Genomic DNA, 24,201 nt, shown 5'->3' on the forward strand with positions numbered 1-24,201 from the left:
TATATATATATATATATATATATATATATATATATATGCTGAAATCATTCTTGTTATTTTAAAGGAGAAATTAAACTTGTTTGGAGAGTTTCCTATTGACTTTGAAAATGATAAGAATCTAATATATTAGTTTTTACAGTGTCAGAGTAAGTTGTCATATAATCCTTCGCAATTTAATGTTTCATTGTCTATATCAGCATGGGTTTGACAAGCTGACAATACATTATTTGCCAAACATCTCAATTCTGATGCTTAAACTTCTTTGCTTTCTTTAGTCTACCTCTGTTTCATCAACCAAAAACTTCCACCACTTCCTTTTTAAAACCCCAAAATGTTTCATAATTTATACAGCTTGTCAATATCAGTGTTGTTGGTTATTTTGCATACATCAGCTGATTCATTTAATAGGCCAGCTGCTTGCTTACTTTATCTGTTTTTCATGTTTACAGCTAGACATCCAACAGAACACAGGTGTTTGCATTTGAAATGCTAGAAATAACAGCCAAATTACATTCTATTTCAGTAAATAAAGTAGGGATGCAGTTGAGAATGTGGCCTAAATTACACTGTGATTATAAGTGTACCAATCACAGCTGAATAACAACAATAAGCGTTCCAAAAAAATCATTTTCTCTAATTATTGAATATCCATTGCCTTACCATCTCATATTTTACTGTATTATAGCTTCAAATTTCTGAACAAAATATAAAATATACATTTAAAAGAAAAGGATAATTTATATAAATATCATACCACTTCAAATTGTTCAAATGCAAATTTAAACCCTTCCTTGAAATTTGCCATATCATGGGCTGTGAGATTTTCTACAGCTTTTGTGAGAATCTAGTAAAATAAATGGTAATTAGAATTTAACAAACAATAGCAACAATATGAATAACAAAATTTTATGATAGAAATAATAATCTTTTCATGTGGCAGTCCCATGAAAGGGAAGAATGCTACTGTTATTTAGCCCTAGGAAACATTGTTTCCAGTTGCCCATGGCACATTTTCTGTGTCCTTATGTTTTCAAAGGGGAGATAAGCACCTCTACCCAGCAAAGCCAGCATCAAGAGACTATTTTCAGAGTCATTGCTCACCATCAGTCTGAAGTAGCATGGCTTGCTAGCTTTATTCTTTACTATGAGCATATAGCTCTTACAAAGAAGGCATAAACAAAGACAGACAACACAATATAGTGGGGTACATAAAACATAAAAGAAAGAAAATATACCAACCTTTTTATTTCTGTAATTAGCTTGCACAAATGTGTCGTTGAAACAACTGACAAAACTTGCATCTTTTGAAAACTGGAAATGAAATAGAATTGTTCTGAGTAGACTTTAAAAAACTATTACAACGTTAAGTTTTACTTTAATTCTTTGTTCTAAGTAGAAAGAAACTACAGCTATATATAAATTTAACCTCCAGAGTTCTAAGAACTCTACCTTAGCAAAAATCATGTAAACAAGGTTCAAAAGATGAATAATGTTAATTTGCTATGAGAATCTCCAAAAGAAGGTTGCCCTGCTTCTTAAACACACTTCCAATAACAAAATGGCAATAAAAAGTGATATATCAAGAAAAGTGTTTAAAATTAAGCACTTTGACTACATGACTCACCATAAAACATTAGATTAGTTGTTCCCAGTCTAAACATTGCTTAGTATACTCAACATATTAACAAAACCCTCTTCAAACAAATCCACAAGAGTGCACTTACATAAAGGAACTAACTCCATATTTCAAAAAAATCTTTTCTTATATAGATTCTACAATTTTACATACTGAGATTTCATGTCCTAAATGCTAATTACAAAACAGGCCACCAAAATGGCATAAGCAGATCTACAGAATATATTCACTAACATGTACACATATATTTCAAGTACTACTTATTATATGTAAGTGACTTTCTTACATAGAAGAAATATTTCCTATCTTTGACAACATGCAATTGCATATTTTTAGAAACTGTATTTTGGTATTAAATAGTTTTGTCTATAAGAGACCTATTTTTAAGTGATAGAAATTACTATATTTACATGAAAATAAGAGCAAATAATTATTTCTTACATGAGCAATATTTACAAAATCATTCTCTCCCAGAGTATCCAATAAAGATTTCACTGCCACCTTAATAAGCTGAAGGGCTTGCCCATGCACACTGCCACTCCTGCAAAAATATGAGAAAATGGTTTTATACAAATATAACTGCATAAAAAATGCATGTGCTATAATATATGGATTCATATCATGGTTAAATGAGTACAGGTGAGTTGGACATATGGAGTGAAAAACAGTCTTTTAAAATTGAAGATAAGTAGACATAGTAGTTTAAGCTGGTTATTTTACCAGAAATTATTGTGTGTAGGACCTAGTTGCTTAAGCAATGTTACATAGTAAAGAAGGTGTTAAGCTTTTGAGAAACATGTCACTAGATAAGAAGGCCAGTACACATCAGATTCAAACCAAGAAAGTATTTAGAGGTACATAATGTTAAAACTTTAATTATTCAGTGCTCCTGTTATTTACAGTTATATTTTAAAGCTGAATGGTCTGAGCCAGCAAACTAATATTTTTACTACTGAGTAGTGTAACTGATGAATATAGATGTTGATCAGAAAATGATGTACATAAACAATTGTTAAATTAAGCTCAGTAACCCAATTTGACAATGTTATGTAAATATTAATTAAGTTCATTAATAATCATTCTTGTGCTTTGGTTAAAAGAAAATGACCTGCATTGTAATACTATTCACATTATTTGAAATATTACTCACATTCTCATTTATCTGAAAATTATTTGAGCAGTGACGAAATTAATGAAGATAGTTTTTAATACATAGAAAGTTTGAAGACATGAATGAAAGAATGATGCTGATATATGAAGGAAATGTTTTCAATTTAACATTATTAAGAACAATAGAATTGTTCAATTGCTAAAATAAAACTAATACTGAAAAATATCTATGAATTTAAGCTTAGAAAACTAGATGTGATGAGGAAATCAGAAACAGACCTTATTAAAAATTGTTAATATTTTTAATTTGGTGAAATAAGAGATAAACAGATACTTTAAATTTTGGTAGTAATGATGATCTATATATGTTAAATGTTAAAAATTATACTTACGTGTCAATAATAATCATCATGTCTTTGGGTGAACTTGCTCCTTGAGTATACCTGACATTAAAGTGTTAAAAACGATATGGAATAAATTATGAAAATATACTAAAAAGCAATAAATGCAAATTTTAAAATATAAAATATTTTTAAAGTACAAACTAAAACCAAAGGTATAGTTTTCATCATCTTTTTCTACTACCATAGAGCTCATCCATAAACTATTTTCATCTAGCAATGAAATATACTGACTTTGTACATGTCAATGCTGCATATTAGCTGTAGAAAGCCAATGATATTCAAGTTTTAAAAGAAGCAGCTTCAAGAGCAGTAGCATTAACATTTGTATATTTATTGTATTTAGCATACCAAAGCAATCAACTATATATTATGACTTTAGATGTCAATGTTGTGTGTGCCTGTTTGCAAATACTGCACTATATATAGTGAAATTTATGTGAGATTTTGAATGTCAAAATATAAGAAAACTAAAAATGAATTGAATATATCCAGTTTATAAAAGTTAACTAAAACATTCTATATGAATAAAATCATTCTTTACAGTTTCTCTTTTTTTTTTTTTTTAGTTATAAGAGCTTACCACCATAAAAAACATTGTTTAACAAGCTAAAAAGAATATACAACACAAAAACAACTTTGTAATCTCTATGGTTATAATCACATCACTTGAATGTCATCTACAAGTACAATATATGAAAACAAGTCAACAAAAACAGCCTTCTCCAACTAAAATTCACAGAAAAATATGAAGTTAATGCTTACTGTTATAGGCTATACACTTTTACACCATATTACCTACTTGCAATTAAGTGGAGGGGTTAATTTAAATGTCAAATATTTTGTCTATGGACATAGAACAATACAAGTAACAGAATTTTGAACCCTGGTTCTTATGGCCAGTGTCCTATTGATTGAACCAGTTAAAAAAAATAAAGAGAATTACAGAAGGTATAATGAACTAAATGAAAAGGTAAACTATAAAATTTAGAATGCAAACATAAACAGGTTTAAATAATATATAAAATGGAGAAGTATAATAATGATATGAGGCCAGTAACAAATTCAGAGAAAAAAGAGGTAGGTTAATTTGTTTGATCCCTAACATCTATTCCTAAATTTTTTTCAAACTAATCTATATTTAATTTACCAGTAAAAACATTTTTTCATTTATCAAATGTAATACTAAATAATGACAATCTATTCATCTCCTGCCAGCATGGAAAGCAGATGTAAAACAATAATGATTATTATTATTATTATTATTATTATTATTATTATTATTTAGAAAGGATGCTAATTGAAAACAACGCTTACAAAAAAAATGTCTTTTATCCATTTAACAACTTGGGCTAACAATAAGAAAAATTTAACCATTTCAAAATTTAATAATTCTCACCATGGACGTCTACGCACATCAAAAAGATCAACACTACCATGTGTTCTCCATCTGCTTGCTGCAATAAAAACAAGGAATTTATAAATTCTGGAATGAAAGAACAGTTCATTGCTTATATGATTTGATAAACACTAATTTATTTACAAATTTAAATTATACTACTTTTGTTTATGTGGGTTAATATTGGACTTTGACCAAAGCTGTTTAATACCAAGAATTTGTTCAGTTTTGCTTAAATACATATAGAATAGGATTGCAGGTATAGCTGCATGGTTAAGAGGTTTGTTTTAAAACTACATGATTTGAAGTTTGATTCCATTGTGTGACATCTTGGTTAAAACATCTTAGATTGCCTCAAGTTGACTAGTACGTTGTCAAAGGAATTTGGTACATGAAAACTGTTGAAGCTATAGGATATATTACATCTTTTGCCATATATTAGCTAATGATGTGAACATCAAAGAAAAACTAGTACTTTTTGAATGAAGTTCACCAAGTTGTAACTGCTTCCCCATCACTCGTTTTGGCAGAAATGCAATTGACTAATGATTGCTACTGGAAACATGTAACCCATGATGTCATTAGTCATGAATTATGATACAAATAAAATAAATTATTTAGGAATAAACACGTCTGGTATTTTGGCTATGTGGATATAAGATGTCAATCATATAGTTTAAGTTGAGCTGCTTCATTGTAAGGTATATTGTTCTGAAGTTTATAATTTAAAATATGTTGAAAACTATTTTGTTTCTACATTATGAAAGTTGTCAAACTCTGCAAACACTAGTTTAGCTTCACTTATGTTGTTCACTTCAACCAACTGGTCTAATTTATGTATGTATACAATGTAGGTAACTGAACTGAAGTTCTAAAACCAAGAATATTCAAGAGTCTTAAAACAGTAATACATTGGATAGAAAGGTTCAATGAGTCAAATATTAAATAGAATACTTTATGGCTTTAAACTATAATAGATTGAAGGACTTGGATAAATTAGTAAGAATAGCAGAGAAGACATAGTTTGTATACTAAAAGAAGATAGAAAAATATAATTAGAATTATGTTATAAAGTGATTGGTTTATTGAACGGTTAGTTAAGAATTATTGGATAGTGAAGTAAATAAGTGATTAGAAGCAAGTATATACACATGTACAGTTCAATTTGCAATATTTATACTTAAGCTGTATGATACATTTGTTATAAATTTTTTATATATTTTTTTTTCTTGTAGATTTTAGAATTGTTATAAATTTCTTCAGTTTCCAAATACCCTGGCTTTGGTAGTTTTGGCACAAGTAGTTGAAGATGTGAGTGAATGAAAGATTTCCTTCAGGCCTTAGTTGTATATTTCTAATTTAGCTAAGCCCTAAAGTTATTGAATCTCTGAGTTTTTCCTATATCTAGCAGAAGAAAGAGGTTAAAGTAACGGCCTAGTGGCAAGTGTGTTGTTTCTGTTCTGAGAGGTTTTTGAAGGTCAATTTTTTTGAAAACCGTTCATTTCCAGAGAGTTTGTATGATATTGGAGTCTCGGTGTTACTTAAGGTTGTTGTGACATACTATATGGCTGTTGTTAGTTATTGGTGCTGCTAATTAATTTGTAGAGTATTTTCTGTTTATGTGGTTTACATTCAATATGGATGTTTGCCAGTTTTTAGCTCTTCTTTGGTTTATTTGGTTTATCATTTTCTTGTTAAGTTGTTTGATGCTGAGTTTTACTTCTGATGTATTTGCAATGATTCCTAGTTTTTATCAATTTGGAGACTTCAGTCATATAACTAGGGAAGTATTTTTCTGTCTTGCTTGTGAATATGTTCTTTGAAAGCCTCTATAATTTTGCTGAGTGGATAGAAGAGTCATTAGTGCATCAAAAAGAATGCTTTATAGTATTTGTTCTGGTTCTCTGTATTCTGAGTTCAAATCATACCCCATGTTGTTGGGGTGGGACAGCGACACTTCTGTTAGGAACCATGCTGTCACTATGACAAGTAATACAATATCTGGATTCTGTGAACTGTAATTCTATCCTTTGATGGAGGTGATCAATGGTTCTTTAAGAAGTTTATGGGGTGTTTCATTTTGTTCATTGATATGCATGTGTGTTGTGATGATGAGAGGTAGATGGGTGAAACAGAGTTGCAGGAACATTTGCTATATTGTTGTAGTGGATTGGTGTATGGAGCAGAAAATAACACCTAGAAGAAAGTTGGAGAGGTATGTGGGTGTGTTGTTTAGAGAATAAAGAAAATTTATTTGTATTCTAGTACCATGCTTTGAAACTGCCTCTCATGACAGTGTATGTTAAAGTGGTGCATCTTTAAGTACAAGGGGAAGTCAAAAATTATCTGCACTTTCACTATAACATATCTTTATTATTGTCACACTGCCTTCTGCGCATGAGTGCTTATAGTTGGTACTATTGTGGTCACATGATAGAAATTGGAGTCTGATCGGGCCATTTTTTTTTTCTGGCTTTACAGTGTAAGTATGGCTGCTCCACTAGCAATGTGCACCAAAGAAGAACAAAGAGCAGTGATTCAATTTCTCTGGTCGATAGGTGTCTCAGATGCTGAAATTCATCAGAGGCTTTTAACACAATATGGAGACAGTGCACTACTGCATAGAAGTATGTATGAGTGGATCGAGAAGTTTAAAAATGACTGGACAAGCATAACGCATGAAGAGGGAGCAGGACACCAGTCAACCTCCACCACTGACGAGAAGATTCAGCAAGCTCGAGTGATGTTAATGGTAAACTGGTTCACCATTATCATCTCTCAAATCACTGCTCTTTGTTCTTCTTTGATGCACATTGATAGTGGAGCAGCCATGCTTACACTGTAAAGCCAGAAAGAAAAGTAGCACGATCAGGTTCAAACTCTGATCACATGACCACAATAGTACCAACTATAAGCACTCATGCGCAGAAGGCAGTGCGACAATAATAAAGATATGTTATGGCAAAGTGCAGATAATTTTTTACTTCTCCTCATATGTAGATTAGCAGCACAGCTGGTAAGGTCTGTGGTAGTATGCAGCTGTTTATTATATACATGTACTGTTTTCATAGTCAACACTTATATTTCCAGCATGTTATACCCTATATGTTTTAAAATATCATTGCATAGCTTGGCCAAATTATTAAGTTATAACTTTTGCATTCTAAGTTTTTCCAAAATGAATTTCATATTTTTTCTTTTTTTGAATCATACCCCAAACATGTGCTTTAAATTTGTAACAGGACTTTACAAAATATTCTTACACTAAATTATGGCACTTATAAGACATCAGATCTGCTGTTTCATGCAAAAAATCTGATATCAGCAGAAAACAATTTTCTTTATTTCAAAATTGAAATTTTTCACAAGTCATTAAATTTGACTATTGGCACAATTAGACTGGTAATATACTTTTATTGCCAACTTATTACTTTTAAGCATAAGCCATATTAGAGTAGAAAGAATTATTTGTGAATGAAGTCCATCTGACACCAAACAGAACATTTTCCATTTTTATGTAGTTTATATTTTATTTATGAATATGAATATAATTTAAGAATTAAAATAAAAATTAATTTACCGGGATACATTCTCATGAAACCACTCTGGCTTCCAAAATACTGCCACAATAACTTTTTATTTTTGTTATAATTATCTTCAAACACTTTATCAAGCTGTGCTGACCATCCTAATCCATTGAGTATGTCTATATCTGTAAATATATATAGGAAAAAAAATTCCATTAGCTTATCATACAAAATGTAAAATTTTTAAAAAATTGTGATATACATCCATAATAGTTCACTTTAGAATGAATACAATTGTATTTACTTGAAAAAAAAAAATCAAAAATAATACATCTCAAAGTAAAACACGTGCAAGTTTGGGGTATACATGTATATGCATGTATAAATGGCAAATTTTGAGCCAAAGTGACTAAACTGCAACTATTTTAAGAAAATATAAAATAGTATTTAATGTGTGAAGTGGCAAAGTCATTCATATGTGCACTATATACAAATAGATATCTCATTGCTTTACTGCAATTTATTGATATGATACTACTATTTTAAATGTCATAATAATTTCTCACTAAAATCTGAAAGAGTAAAAACACTGGTGATTTATACTCTTTTAGAACACTGAAGATCAAGAAGGTTGCATATACTGAATTTGTGAAACAGGTGGGGTTTTTTTTTTTCATGCTGAATTTTTCTCAAGATCTTTTGTTGAAAAATGTCATTATATTTTATTCAAATTGAAAAATAAATCAAGATGAACAGCCCGTTAAACTTGGTCAAGAAAACTAGTTCAGCTACATAATTCTCTTTATCGAGAAAGTTACAGGAATGTCATATGCAGTCTTCTTTGACAAGTGATATATTCCTACCAATATCAGTTTTTTATAATGATCAGTAAGCAGTATATTGTGACCAAGAAAATATCTGATACTTTAATTTCTTTTCATTGAATTAATTTAATAAAAAAAGCAAAAATGTTAGTTACTCTAGTGTAGCATGAAGAAAAAAATATTGTTTTAGGTTGTACTCTTCTTTGGATACATTAGCTATATAGATTTTCAAGATCTGATAATTAAATATGATCACAAGTGTTCGAGGCAAATTAATTACATTTATACAAGTGTATTAATAAGTCATGTTAAAGCAGTATAATAATCTACAAAATTTGTTTCATTATTTTTACATAATTTTGTAATAATAAAATCAAGTGTGAACACTCCCTTGCTTTCCAATTTATGTATTTAGGTTATGCATCTAATAGTGCCACCAAAAATAAAAAATAAAAAATAAAATATCCAATTGGGTTTTACACTTCAAAGAAACAAGCTTGTGTGTATTAGAATTCTTCAAACAAAAAAAATTTTGTGGTAGGGGTTGCAATGCTATGAAACATATTAATCATGTACAATGATTTTTTTTATGCTTTATAGATTTATTTTCCTTCAATTGACATATCAAGACATAATTCACATTTGGGAATTAATCAACAACACAATAAGCCTCAAAATATAGATTTTTTTACTTTCAAACATCTATTACTTTTAATATATCTAACACTTGCTCATGCCTGCAAAAAGAAAGGGGGGTCATGGTTAGAATGCTTTTGTTCATTGGTCTACTCAATCAAGCTAACCTGGAACTGAATATTGTATCTATTCTTATAACTGACTTGCTATGCATGCAGCAACAATATTTCAGTTAAATAAACCCATTACAAAACATTCTCAGTTTACTCCATTGAGACTGACACTTAAAACTGGTTGTTCAGTCATCTACTATTGTTTCATTTAAAAAGTTGGCAAATTATTCATACTGGATTTTAGTTTGGTTGCATATTTCATCATACAAACTTAGCATTAATCACATATAATCTATTTTACATTTCCAAACAAATATCTAAAATAGCTTAGCTGTTCTATTGCTGTGATTTTTTCTCTTTATCAAATAAAAAAAGTAAAATTTGAGACTAACAACCCACACTTCATTCATAGACAATATTACGGATAAACATCCATGGAAAGTAAAACTTGAATATGAATACAAAAATAATAGACATAATCAATATCAAGTAAAGGAGAGTGTCTAGAGTTCATAGTTGAGAAGTTCAAAGAACTGTTACCTATTCTGACAGGAAATAGATATTTTTTATGATAAAGGGACAGGCAATATACAGAATCAGCTCAAGTATATTTGGTGTAATAAAGTTACTGTTTCTATCATGTCTAGAATAGAATGGGATAAAAATGATGTGTTGTGTGTACAGTAGAGTTGGGAGGAGTGGCTAAATCTAGATTAGCTCCATGGATATTGAGATATTTATTGAAACAGAGAAGTTTATAATTTTAAGGAAATTGAGATAATTTATACTGACAGATTCTAAGGATGAGGCAATAAAGATAGGCTACTAAACTGAGTAGCAAAAAATATACATTAAAATGACTATAGATGAATTGATTGGATATCAAACCAAGACAAACCAGTGGTTTTAGTTCAGCAAATAGAAAGAAACATAATTGAATATTGGTTAATTGTATTAAGACAAAGTATCAACTAATACTAGTTAGAGTGACAAAACATTAGTCCTTCAGTTACCTAACATTAAATTAAATAATATCAGTTTTGTGCATGAAAAAGCATATAAACATTTTTTTAGCTTTTATCATTTACTTTGGACTGTAGCCTTCCTGGGTCACCACCTTGAAGGGTTGGTTTAACAAATTGACCCCAGTACTTTTAAGTCTGGTATTTATTTTATATGGGGATGCAAACAAAGCAACTCTAGTTGTCAAGGATTGGGAGGTACAAACACACATGCACACAGACACACACACAAAAGGCTTCCACACAATTTTACCTACCAAATTCTCTTACACGGCATTGGATGGCCTGGGGTTATAGGAGAAGACACTTGCCCAAGGTTTTGCGTAATGAGATTGAACTTGAAACCATGAGGTTGTGAAATGAATCTCTTAACCACACAGTCATGCCCAAAACAATATTGTAATAAATATAAAACAAATGTTTTATATCTTCTTTTTTTATTAAGATAAAGCATTTAACATAAAGTTAATATGAAAACAATTTGAGGAAAATATATGCAATCTCTATATATGGGGAGAAATGTTCCATATATAATTTTTCTTTCAACTGATGTATGAAGGTAGTCAAAATTTGGAAAAGGAAATATTGAAAATGTAGAGATCAACTGAATTTTTAGACAAAATATATTTCTCTTTTGGTATAGTTAAAAGAAAGTTGTGTTTATCTCTAGCCCTTTTAAAGCATAATTTACAAAGAAAATTAAAAGACATTTTTAATAAATGTAATTAATTTAATGATATAAGAGATATCTACATTAGTAAATGTCTTTTTCACTTATGAATTAACATCCAAAGAGACAGGAATTCTATCACCAAAAAGTCTAATTCAAAAACTTGAGGTAAAATTGAACCAAAAAGCTAAAGTATCAGGTCATGGATTTCCTTAGGCTTATTGCTGTCAGCAAAAATGAAATTTTGAAAAACAAAGTAAGATTGCATGACATTTGTTACACAGCTATGTAATTTGGACAATGAACCAACTCTGCTCATTGTTCCAAGATTGTTTTTGGTGTGACCACATTTTAAAATCTATTTGGAGGGATAAATATTAACTGAAAAGATTATCCTTTATAAATTTTTTTAAAAATTTGTTAATTATGTATTATACATTTTCTACTTGTTTTTCAAGTGACAAAAATAAAATACTCAAAACAAATTTTTGATATCACAATGTTTTCAAATTTATAATACATATTGCATGCAAAACATTTTCTTTTAATTTATCAATGCTCTCCTCCTCTAGAAACAGGCAAACAGGGATTATTTTCTGTAATTTGAAAAGATCTCATAAAAAACTATATTTTTTTCCATGCCACAGTTTCTTTTTAGTTGTTAGGGTCACTATGGGTGTTAATCCAGTCCTAACAGCGGCACTTGTGGGTCTCACAGATCTGGAAGCCAAGCCCCCAGATAAACACCGATGCACAGGCTGTTGTTATCAAACTGAGCGTGAGTCGAAAGCAAAGTCACTACACAACAGAATGGCAATTATGTCTTAGCTTTCACTGCTTAAACTAAACACGTGACATTTTTGCCTTACAATATTGGATATTTCCTTTCACTCTTTTTAAAAAATGGCACTCTGTTGGTTACAACAACTAGGTTCCTGTTTATCTGATCAATGGAACAGTCTGCTTGCAAAATTGACATGCAGTTGGCTGAGTATTTCACAGACATGCATACCATAAGCTGAGTGGACTGCAGCAAGGTGAAGTAGAGTACCTTGCTCAAGAACACAGTATGCTGCAGGGAATTGTACTCATGACTTTATGATCATGGGCCGAATACCCCTAACCACTGAGTCATGCACCTTCACTCTCTTAACCATAGACAAAATGAGTGAAGTGATAGAGACAGAGAAAGGAAAGCATCAGTCATTTACAATGACAATTAGACTGAAATACAATCAATCTTTTCTAGCTTCTTTACTTTTAACAATGAAGAAGAGGGAAAGACATTTAGTAATGAAGAGAGGGAACGTCTTTCAGGTGTTTGTGTTTTTATTCTGGGAGATCTAGAAAGATCGAGTGTTAGTTCTCTCTTCTTTCTCCCACCCCTGATACTTATTCACCTTCTTTCATAGTTCTTTATGTCTTTTAGTTGGGGGGAAAGACCATGATTTTTCATGCACGTTTAACGTTTTCTCTGCAAACTACAAACAAGACCTTCCCTTCCCTTTTCTTCCAAACAAAAACTAATGCAAATTTTGAACGGGGTATAGCTCTGAAAAGAGCCCAGAAAATGGTTAATATCCCCCTACAAAATCTGTGAGGGAGAAAAGTTGCCAACAGGTGGCTACACAAAATCCAACTCTATACTTTAAAAAGTGTCTTCTGGTCAACCAAAGCCTTGTGAGTGAATTTGGTAGATGGAATCCAAAAGAAGCCCATCATATATATATATATATATATATATATATATATATAAGTGTGTGTGTTTGTGTCTGTGTTTGTCCCCCATCACCATTGCTTGACAATCGATGCTGGTGTGTTTTCATCCACGTGACTTAGCTGTTTGGCAGAAGAGACTGATGGAATAAGCACCAGACTTACATGGAATAAGTTCAGAGGTCGATTTCTTCGACTAAAAGGCGGTGCTCCAGCATGGCAACTATCAAATGACTGAAACAAGTAAAAGAGTAAAAGAATACCAGAAGAACATTCAGTACCACTAAACCAAGAAGGTTCTTTGAATATGTCCGATGTATTTTAAGGCTAAATAGTAATTCTGTTTACGTTTGCGTAACAGACATTTTGGTTGGATTACATAGTTATCGGTTTTACACTTCTTTCTATATTCTGTAACTGTCACAATATAGAAGCATTTCTCATGGCACCAACACACAATTTACAGATGCTTACATTTTTTATATTTTCTGTGAATTTTTCATGGGTCCAGCTAGTTGTTGTTATTATTAATATTATTATTATTATTATTATTACTATTCAAAAGGATGGAATCTTCATAGTAATGTCAATTACAATTGTATGTGTTTATATTATGTAAGCTACTATTGATCTTTACAAGTGAATATGCTTATGGGTTATTTTTTTTGCTATAAAGTGTATAAGTGCATAGAGAGTAACTATATGGTGTGACAAGCCTACTTTGCATCACATTAAAATAATGTAACTAGAGACCGTTCTATATTAGTTTTACTATGCAGTCTAATATAAAATCACGTTTACAACACACAACAGTACAACAAATTTTACTACTCATATGTAAAGCATACAGAATATTTCTGAATGCAACAAATTTATTTAATATTGCCTCAAAGCTTTCAGTGTTGTTGACATCAAAATGTAATAATATGAATGTAGAGACAGATATAAACAGATGAAAGGTTAAATTATTGCATTAACATGTATATGTGTTGTGTAAAAAGTGGCAGTATATAAATCTAAATGTGTTAGTCATGAAATAACAAACGTAAAATATATCTATTCTACTGCAGTTTATGATGGTTATTCATGAAAAGCAAGAGTCTATTCTGTGTTAGACATCAGAATGAATGATATATGCCAGGCGAAAAGGTGCCATAAGACATTGAGAAATGCAGAAACATATCACAGAAAACTTGGAGGGGAGGTTTTTGGCCAGATCTGATATCAGTGCATGATTCACAAAGAAGACACAAACATTAAACAGATTGAGATAATATAAATATTGGACCATGATATGATGTTTATTGAGGAGAGAGATGAAAATCAGGGAATAAGTTGGAGAAAATGATAGTAGTGAATATGGGAAAAATGAAGGTAGCAATGAAATGATGATGATAATGATAATTGTCATGACAGTGATAACAGCAACAGAAATGAAATCAAAGATGAAGACAAGACAAAGACAATGATAAAAACAGAGTTGACAACAATGACAGTTACAACAAAAGTAATGATGCCAATGAAAATAAAGATCTCAAAGATAAAAATGAAGGTAATGCAGCCTGCCATACTGAATATGATGACAACAATGATAAAGCTAATAAAGGTGATGACAGTGACGATGACATCAAAGATGACTACAATGAAGATGATAAACAGGATGAAAATGATAAGGATGAAGGAAATGATGAAGATAAAGATGATGAAAATAAGCTGAGCCTGAACATAGCTACATGAAAATAAAAATGGGAAATCTTCAATCTAAATATAATTCAAAACATCATTTCAAATACACTCCACTCTAAAGAAGGCATGTTAGTTGGTATTAAAAGTATAGGGTGGTGGATTCACAGATCATTAGTGTCTCAGACAAAAAGTTTTACAATAGTTGTTCTTGCTCTTTATGTTCTGAGTTCAAATCTTACTTTCACCTTTTGAGGCAGATAAAATAAAATATCAGTCAAGTATTAGGGTCAATAGTATTAACAAACACCACCTCCCATAAAATGTGCCTAATTTAGATAAAAAAAGAAAAGAATTTGAAGAGTATAAAGCTATAAAGCATTTGTTGTAATGGCTCATGACCATTCAACCAAAAGTGTAAAAGGAAAATTATATTTAATGTCTTAAGGAAAGTGGATATTGATCTGACATTTTTGACAGGCTCTCTTACATAATGGACATTTGGATAGATGGAACAATAATTGGGTTTAAACAAGTTACATTTTATTCCAGTGAGGGGAGAGATTAATGTTCTACCGAATAAACCCAGGACAAAATAATAATTCCAGTCACATCTCTGTAAAGTCTGTAATTTAAACTAGTTTCAGATAAAATATTATAAAACACCTTTTATCTTCTTTGAGTAAATAATAGTAATTTAGTATCTACAAATGTTTATATATCACCTCTTCATAAGTATTAAAGTACTAAATTAAAAAAGTACCATTTTTGCAGCTAATTACTGGAGGAAGTCAGAGTTCTCATTAACAAGGTTGACTGAAGAAAGCAATATATTTTATCCATTTTATAATAGACATCCAAATATTAAACTATTAGTAAAGCTAAATTACCAGGGAGTTACAAATGTTTTAATATCAGTTCTTAAACTATATTAATGAAAAGAAAAGATTTTAAATAGAAAAATGTATAAGATTTATAAAAGCATTAAATTTTATAAAATATCCATAACGCCAACTCAAAAAGCAATTTTAATTCTGCTAAACAATTTATGTAGTGAAATCAAAGTTGGAAGAAGAAGAGGGGTGGGGAGGGAATTCATTTTACAGCTGGCATACTATATTGTATAACCAATAATTTTATTGTTAGTTACTCATGTCAATAAAGTAGCTCTGCCTATGTCATGTAAACTCCTGAAACGACAACTATTACTACTACTACTACTACTGTATCAAGTATGTAAGACAGTCAGCAATGAAGAACTGTTGTTGGAACTACTGCTACTTCTTTTAATTCTTGAAAATACCAAATCTTCACCAGCTTTTTATTATTTGACTGGGCTGCAATCTCAGTTGAAGCTGTTTTACTTCAATTATGTCATTTATGCTATTGGGAAAGCAAAAACATTGCAACTTCCAATTTTCCTTCTCCTAAACACCTTTTCAATAATTGTTCAATAACGATCTATTTACATCACATGAATATTCTTAGACACTAAATGTATCTTAAAGGACACCAATATGTTGAGCGTGATGCTTAATATATATATATATATATATATATATATATATATATATATATATATATATATATATATATATATCACAGTTGTATTTAGTTGCTAACCTACTTAGAAAATACTGCTCATTTACTTGAAGCCTATCTAAAAATATATTGACTATACCAATTTTTATTTGCAAGTAAAAGAACAGCTAGCAACAGCTAAGATTCATCAGCATTTTTATTGCCTTTACAACCAAGAATGTAACATTAATTTAATATTGGACTGAATTATTGGGCTATTAGAAATGAAACAAGTTTAGTAGTAGGACATCCAGTTGTTATAAACACACACATTGTGTGCATATGTGTACACACACAGGTGTATATGTGCATGCACACACGGGTATCTATGTGCATTCAATATTGAATCACTTGTAAAAATAATATTCAAACATCAAACACCAGTAAAATTCATTATATAATTTAAGTAATGAATTTCTATTTTGCCATTATAGTTTGTAACTATAAATACAACTGTAAAGAAACACTACAATTTGGTAGAAAAGTAAACATTATAATCATAGTAATTATTTCATATTGGGATCATATTCAACTGAAAGAAAAGAACACATATAACTGAATGGAATGATTATAATTGTGGAACGAAAGATTATTAAAGAGAAAAAGTTGTATTCAAATATGAATTAGAGATTATGCTCAGTTGAAAAGATGGATTATATTTATGATAGAATTTTAAATTTTAGCAGAGAAATTTGTTTTCTAAATAAGTAGCTGTAGTTAATTTTGCTATTAAATGGAGACAGCTGATCAAAGAATTATTTGATTAGTAGTGTTCTATCTATTGCCATCTCATCTTTATGGTCAATATATCAAGGCATAAGCTAAAGATTAGAGTAACATTAAAAAAAAAATATCCATTGACTTTTATAGTAAACTAAATGATTACATAGAGTTGACAAAGATTAATTTCAGTTGGAAGGTAGGAAAGTTTTTAAACTGTGCAGTGAGATTATTTTTAAAGCACATAATGAAGCATATCAAAATAAGAGAATGTGTTGCAATCACTACTGATATGAATAGTTGATATTAAACAAGGCTCCATCTGTAAAGAAAAAAAGAAACCCTGCTCTCTTGACCAGTTTACTCATTGAGAACCATAACATATTTTGGTTCTTTAATAATATTTTGTTTAGTTTCATTTTATATAAAGTGTCATGCTAAATATGAAGAGAGAGTTTTTCAGTTCTTTTTCTTTTCATTTTATTTTATTTCTTTTCTTTTCTTTTTGCTACTGGAAAGAAAGAATGTGTTTAATTGACAGGAAAAGTAATTTTAACTGGGCAAAAGGATTGTTTAACTGAGAGAAAGGAATATATTTGACTGAAAAGAAGGATTAGGTTTAACTGAAAGGAATAATTACATTTATGTGAAAGGAACGAAGCATGTTTCAGTGAAAAGAATGATCATATTCATCTGACAAAAGAAAATGTGGCAAGACTCCAAACTAAATAACAAGCAAACTAATTTTCTACTTTTAGCTACAATGACACATTTGTAATAACAACAAAAATAATACTGCCTTCCACTGTTTATTTACAAAACTTCTTTTATTTAAGCTAATCACTAACAGCAAAAAACATAGCAGTACTTCAATGAAGAATGACAATAACTAAAAGAACTTACCAACAAACTCGTTTGAAACTCAGTGGATTTTTTCCTCAAGGCTTTTTTATGTTTAAAAATATTTTGAAAATGGGAATCTAAATTTTTATAACTAATTATTATAAAAATTACTTATATTTTTATTACTCTAAAATCATTACAAAAATGAATAAATGAACATTTTAGCATTATTTAATTGATATGAAAATCAAAATCCACTTCAATTTATCAATATCCTCATTTTCTAATGTTGAACCTATTACTTTGAAAGTTTAAATCATACTTTATATATATTTATATATATATATTACCCATTATAGATATTAAAAAAATGATGAGTTAATAATTTGATAAATCTGCCATAAACATAATCATCTTTGATCCATAAGTTTGGGTTATGAATGCGCATTACCATAGTATGGTGTTAGAGAAGAGATTGACTGATACATTAGTCAATGCTTTCCATATTCTTCAGTGCACTGAACAAACTACATCATATAATCAAATTTATACGAACTACTCATTTTGTGGTCGAAGTTGATGAAAATAATATTTATTTTCTACAACTTATAGGCCAAGCTACAATTTTGAATATTATTTTGCAATGATTTTCTTTTTCAAACTGAAATTGTGATACTAAATTATTAATAATGTCATAATGATATAAAAAATTTAGGAAATATATCAATTTTATTATTTGTTAATACTGCTAAAATTTGTTATTAATTAATGTTAAAATGGCAAACTAAAGACTAATATTCATAGCCAGTTTTTGCAAAGAAGCTAAAAGTAAAATATCTTTGGTCTATCATCATACAATTTGATCTTAGAACTATAAACTTCCAGACTATATGTCTTATTTTCTTTTAGGTAAACATTCAACAATTCTTAGCTATCATGGAGTTATTTGAGCAGCTAGAAATAGCAGCCAGCTCTCCTTTATATCACCATACCATCTTAAAAAGTGGAGAGAACACAATGTCCAGAAAAAAGTCATGGCAATAATGATTTATTCATAAGGTCTATTTGATCAGGCATGACCAGGTACTAAATAACAACAACATGAACCTCCAGTGTTATAACAGATAAGAGAAGTAGTTGTGTTATGGCTTGAGTTTCTGTGATGAGATGTAAAGTCACAACTCCACCAGGCACAGGCCAATACATTAACCAAGTGTGACAACCACTTACCAAAATAAATTTACAAAAGAAATTAGCTTCAAATGCAATGTCTCAAAATACAATATAAATTTTGGAATGCAGTGAGGTTTTAGAATGTGTGTGTGCATGTGTATGTGTGTGTGTGTGTGTGTGTGCATGCATGCACCTTGCTGAAGCTTGGTGAGTTACTTCAATGTGAAGAGGAAGGGGTAATAAATAACTGAAGTCTTGTTTAGCCAATGCTAAATTAGCTTTCTCAGAAACTTAAATTGGTCATTCATGAAGATTCTTGCATGAATTATATCAATTTATACATCTATTTAGCAAACAGCATGAAGATCACTCTAGTTGAATATATCTTAAAGCCTGAAAGGATGTTAAAATTGTGATAGGAAAAAAAGTCGGTTTCAATGCCATAGAGTAAATTTTCTTTGATAAAATCTATGTATTAAGGAAGTTAAAATAGTATTTAAACACATTTAGACTCATTAAAAAGAGAAAAAACAACTGATACTTTGTATCTTTGATATAATAAGCATTTTATTGTCTGTCAGCTAATATTTATATTTATTAAAAATGAATACCATGCAATAATTGATTGCATGAAATATAGATTTTTGTTTTTTATATTCTTTCTATGAAATAGAAACTAATAATTTATATAAACATAAATCTATCAAAAATAACAGCTGCTAAAATAAGTATTATAATATTCTAAATATGTATATTTTTCTAATGATTAAGTAAAGGGCTTTCAATAAATGAAGAAAACAATTCACTTGTCATTAAAGGATCAAATGATGTTAGAACTAATTAAAATTATTAAGGAACATTATTCTTTAAATGTAAATTGTCATAGGTTCAACATCCACAAATATTTGAAAATACAATATGGGGATGGGGATAATGATAAAGAGGGTAATGACAGTGGTGATGGTGGTGACAGTGGTCATGATGGTGATGATGAAGACAGTGGTGATGATGAGTGTGACAATGATGGAGATTATGATCATAACAAAGATAACAAAGATAATGCAGATAGAGATGATGACAGAGATGATAAGATGATGGTAATAGACATGATGATGATGATGATGATGATAGAGATTATGATCATGAAGCTAATAGAGACGATGATGATGATGGAGATGATGATGATAATGTGGATGATGATGGCAACAATGATAGAGATTATGACCATGGTGATGAAGATAATGGAGATGATGATGATCGCAATAATAATGATTATGATGCTGAAGAAGTAGTTTGAAAGTACTATATACACAAGGTATTAAAAAAACATTTCATCTAAAATTTAGACAATATTCAGAATCAACAAAGAAAAAAGGTTTCTTTTTTATAAGTTCCTTTGTGAGATATTTGATTGAGATTTCCTAATGGCTATTAGGAGTACATTTGATATTTTAAACCTATAATTTTCTATGCATCATTTCCAATAACCGTTGCTAACTGGTACTAGTGGAAGAAGGGGGAATCTGAAAGTTTCAAGGAGATGACTGAAAATGATCAGTCAAGTAAAAAAAGTGAATGAAAGTCGTTGACACTTTAATAGATAAAAACCATGCTTTCATATTTCTGAAGCATAAATAATTTTATATATAGTCAATACCACCAGTAGAGGATATACTATTTTTTATGAAAGTCCTAGAAATAGACAATTGTTTTGTACTTTTTGTAATTTTAATTTTCTTTTGTGTTTTTCATTAAATGTTAAGAACATCTTTTGGAAGTAGTAATTAAGTTGATAAGAACTCGGTTTGATCAAGGTGAATGAATTTCCTAATTTTCCTTGTGATTAATATGTTTCTACTTGTCTAAGGATAACAAATAATTTACTTGATATATTAGTTGACAATAATATTTGTGTTTAATATAACTTTATTCTTGTCCTTGAGCAAAGTAGATTTGTAGTAGAGGAGTGTTATTTCAAATTTCACAGGATTGTGTTATATTAGTGGATGATAGAGAAATTTCTGATTAATCATTGGCATTACTATAATGCCAAAATGGTATTTGTTCTAGAATGACTTTTTTAATTTATACATTTTAAATAATATCAGAATCTGAAATTAAATATAAATGTACTTTACATATTAGTTTTTCTAAAGCTGCAAATTGGAGTTTTTTGCCAGGCAATTTACAACTTATTTTTAATAACTCTTTAGACTAAATTTTCAGGAACTGAGCATTAAGTGAGCATTAAATGGGATTAGATGCTTTAAACTATGTTAGCCTCTTAGTTAAGAGTCAACTTGCCTTTCTTGAGTGATAAGGCAGGCACAAAACCCATTTATAAAAGCATTTGTGTCTTGGAGAGAAGTTAACATTTCTGTAATTTTGCCATGGAAAGAAATTTGTGTTTTATCATTTGATGCAAAGTGGAACTGCCTACATATTCTGCAATATAATTATGACTTTGAAATTATAACAAAACAAAGACATTATGATAATTCAAGTGTGATATTATTTCTTTACCAATTACAAAACTTGTATATCTTATGCATATTGACATACAGTATTGCCAAGTTTTATCAATAAATATTATTGAAGCTTATGAATATTCAATTTGTTGGTGAGAAAAACATTAATGTCATCCATAAAAAGCAATAATGAATTAGTTATCTAATAGAATAAAGAGAAGAATATTATTTTTGATCTGCAATTTATACAAAAGTATTGTATCTCAATGACAATCCTACAAGAATTTATAATGATGAGAGTTCAACTTGCTCAAAAAGCAATATGATCGTTTTGGGGGGCCTAATATCAGTTTTATTTCAACACAACTGAATAAAACAAAAAGAAAAAAGGAGGTTGAAGTAAGCCTAGTATTAATATCAAGTTTAGGAGATTTTTTTTCTCATTATTAAGCAAATTGCTTAAAGAACTAATGAGTGGTTCTTTGTTAATTATATTTTCTTTTCCATTAATGTTATTTAACTTTTAGAATCTTTGATCATAAAATGTCACATGGATAAAAACTTATTACAACAGTGTTCTTACTATTTGTAATGTGCTGTGACAATCTTTGGAAATTGTTAATGAATTCAGGACATCTAATGAAATGTTATGACAAAAACAAGTTTCTTAAAGAAAAAATAACTGAAGAAAGAAGTAAATTCACAATTGTAACCTACTAGTTTAATTTAGATGTGTAGTCTCCAAGGAAAAATGTATATGGTAATAAAATCAGAAGAGGCTACTTCTAAAGAAAGAGGAACCTAGCAGAATTCTAAAGGATTACAATTTTTATGCAAAACAGAAATTTCTCATTTAATAGGAGTCACTGAGCTTTGAGGAAAAGCAGTTGAATAATTTCATCCATATATTTAGTGTTGTTATGGAATTAACGCCAGAAACTATAATATGCAAGTGACAAAGCTCTAATCATTGAATTATTAATAAAGAAAGTGGGAAACCTGGTATAAAAGACTTGAATAAAAAAAAACTCAGGATTAACGTATGATGTCCATAACAAAACAACTCAAGGAAGTAATTTGGAAATCAATATGCACAACAATGAGAACTAATAATTGTAGAAAACATATAGACTTACTGACAGAATTTTAAACATACATGTACTAACACACAGAAACATATACACACATATATGATAAATGTACCCATTAAATAGAGCATGAATATTTAGACACAAGATTAGATTTTTACAGTAGAGTAAAAATGGACATATAATAATAGGATATATAAAATGTTAATTGAGAAGCTACAAACATCATGGCTTGTCAAATATTGAGTGAATCACATACACACAAACATGAATTGAGATTAAAAAATGTATACAGTATTATAGTCATTTGTCCATGCAAGCAAATTAATATATTTAATGAAAAAATAAAAGAATTGCAAAATTTCATTTTTATCCTTTACTATCACCAACAATTAAATTATGAAGGATAAAGAATACTTATTATTATCAAATATGACAACTGACATATATTGAACAACATATTACATCATGATTTTAGGAAATCATCCAGGTTTACTTCAGCTTTTCAAAATTCATCAGTTTTAATTGGAATCAATAACTCAAAGAAAACAGTTTTCACAAGCTCATTATTTTAAATATATTCCAGCACTATTACCATGAAGCTGCTCTAATAAGTTTGTAAACTTAAAGCCAAAAATCATTAAACTGCTATATCAGGCCCCTGGCTGATTGAACTGAGAAAACATTGACTCAGTGCCAACTCAGCTGCTAATAAACAGCAATACTTTGCACAATGACATAATACTAAACCTGTTTGAAGAATTGAACATAACTATTAGGGATTTAGCTCAAAGTATGAACAACAGTGTATATGTTTAAAAATGTACATGTTTCATATTGTCAAAAACATACAATGTGCATGCATATAGACAGTCACGTTACAAACACACAAAAAAAACAGGTTAATTTTTTCCCTTAAGTTTAATTTACCATAAGAAGAAAAATAATATTTTCTAATAGTCTCAGAAATTGATGGTATACACCATGATGGTTTTAATATATCTGGTAAAATTTAGTATTTCAAGTATTTAATATTTTAATAATGCCATGATGTATCTTGCAATGTATTTCAATTCTGTGTTTAACATTAATAAATATTATTTAACTATACTATTTCTAATTCAGAAAATATTGTCCATTTGCTATTAAAAGTTTTAGTTACATACTCAGCTTTATGAAGTGCCACATTGATATACTTTGTTTCTTATTAATAGAATAATATCTTAAATGGTTCAAACGCTACACTACTCAATCAATGTGATTATGATCACATTAAGAATTTTTATAAAAGTTTCACTTAGTTATATATCAAGAAATGAACTTATGTGAAAATAAGTAATTGATGGACAATCATCATCATCATCATCATCGTTTAACGTCCGCTTTCCATGCTAGCATGGGTTGGATGATTTGACTGAGGACTGGTGAAACCGGATGGCAACACCAGGCTCCAGTCTGATTTGGCAGAGTTTCTACAGCTGGATGCCCTTCCTAACGCCAACCACTCAGAGAGTGTAGTGGGTGCTTTTACGTGTCACCCGCACGAAAACGGCCACGCTCGAAATGGTGTCTTTTATGTGCCACCCGCACA

At 29.7% G+C, this 24,201-nt stretch overlaps 1 protein-coding gene across 6 annotated transcripts in view; it reads right to left on the reverse strand.

Annotated features, from left to right (window-relative positions):
- Positions 1-24,201, reverse strand: part of LOC106868291 (voltage-dependent calcium channel subunit alpha-2/delta-2) — a 207,694-nt gene that overhangs the window by 97,217 nt on the left and 86,276 nt on the right. For all 6 annotated transcript variants that reach the window (XM_052969102.1, XM_052969096.1, XM_052969095.1 and 3 more), the window contains 6 exons: positions 8,127-8,258; positions 4,547-4,604; positions 3,139-3,189; positions 2,078-2,177; positions 1,240-1,311; positions 755-844 (listed from right to left, as the gene is read on the reverse strand). In XM_052969102.1, the coding sequence (XP_052825062.1) occupies positions 755-844; positions 1,240-1,311; positions 2,078-2,177; positions 3,139-3,189; positions 4,547-4,604; positions 8,127-8,258 (503 nt within the window). The remainder of the gene's footprint in view (positions 1-754; positions 845-1,239; positions 1,312-2,077; positions 2,178-3,138; positions 3,190-4,546; positions 4,605-8,126; positions 8,259-24,201) is intronic.

Source organism: Octopus bimaculoides, chromosome 1, assembly GCF_001194135.2.
Source record: "Octopus bimaculoides isolate UCB-OBI-ISO-001 chromosome 1, ASM119413v2, whole genome shotgun sequence".
Taxonomy (NCBI): Eukaryota; Metazoa; Mollusca; class Cephalopoda; order Octopoda; family Octopodidae; genus Octopus; species Octopus bimaculoides.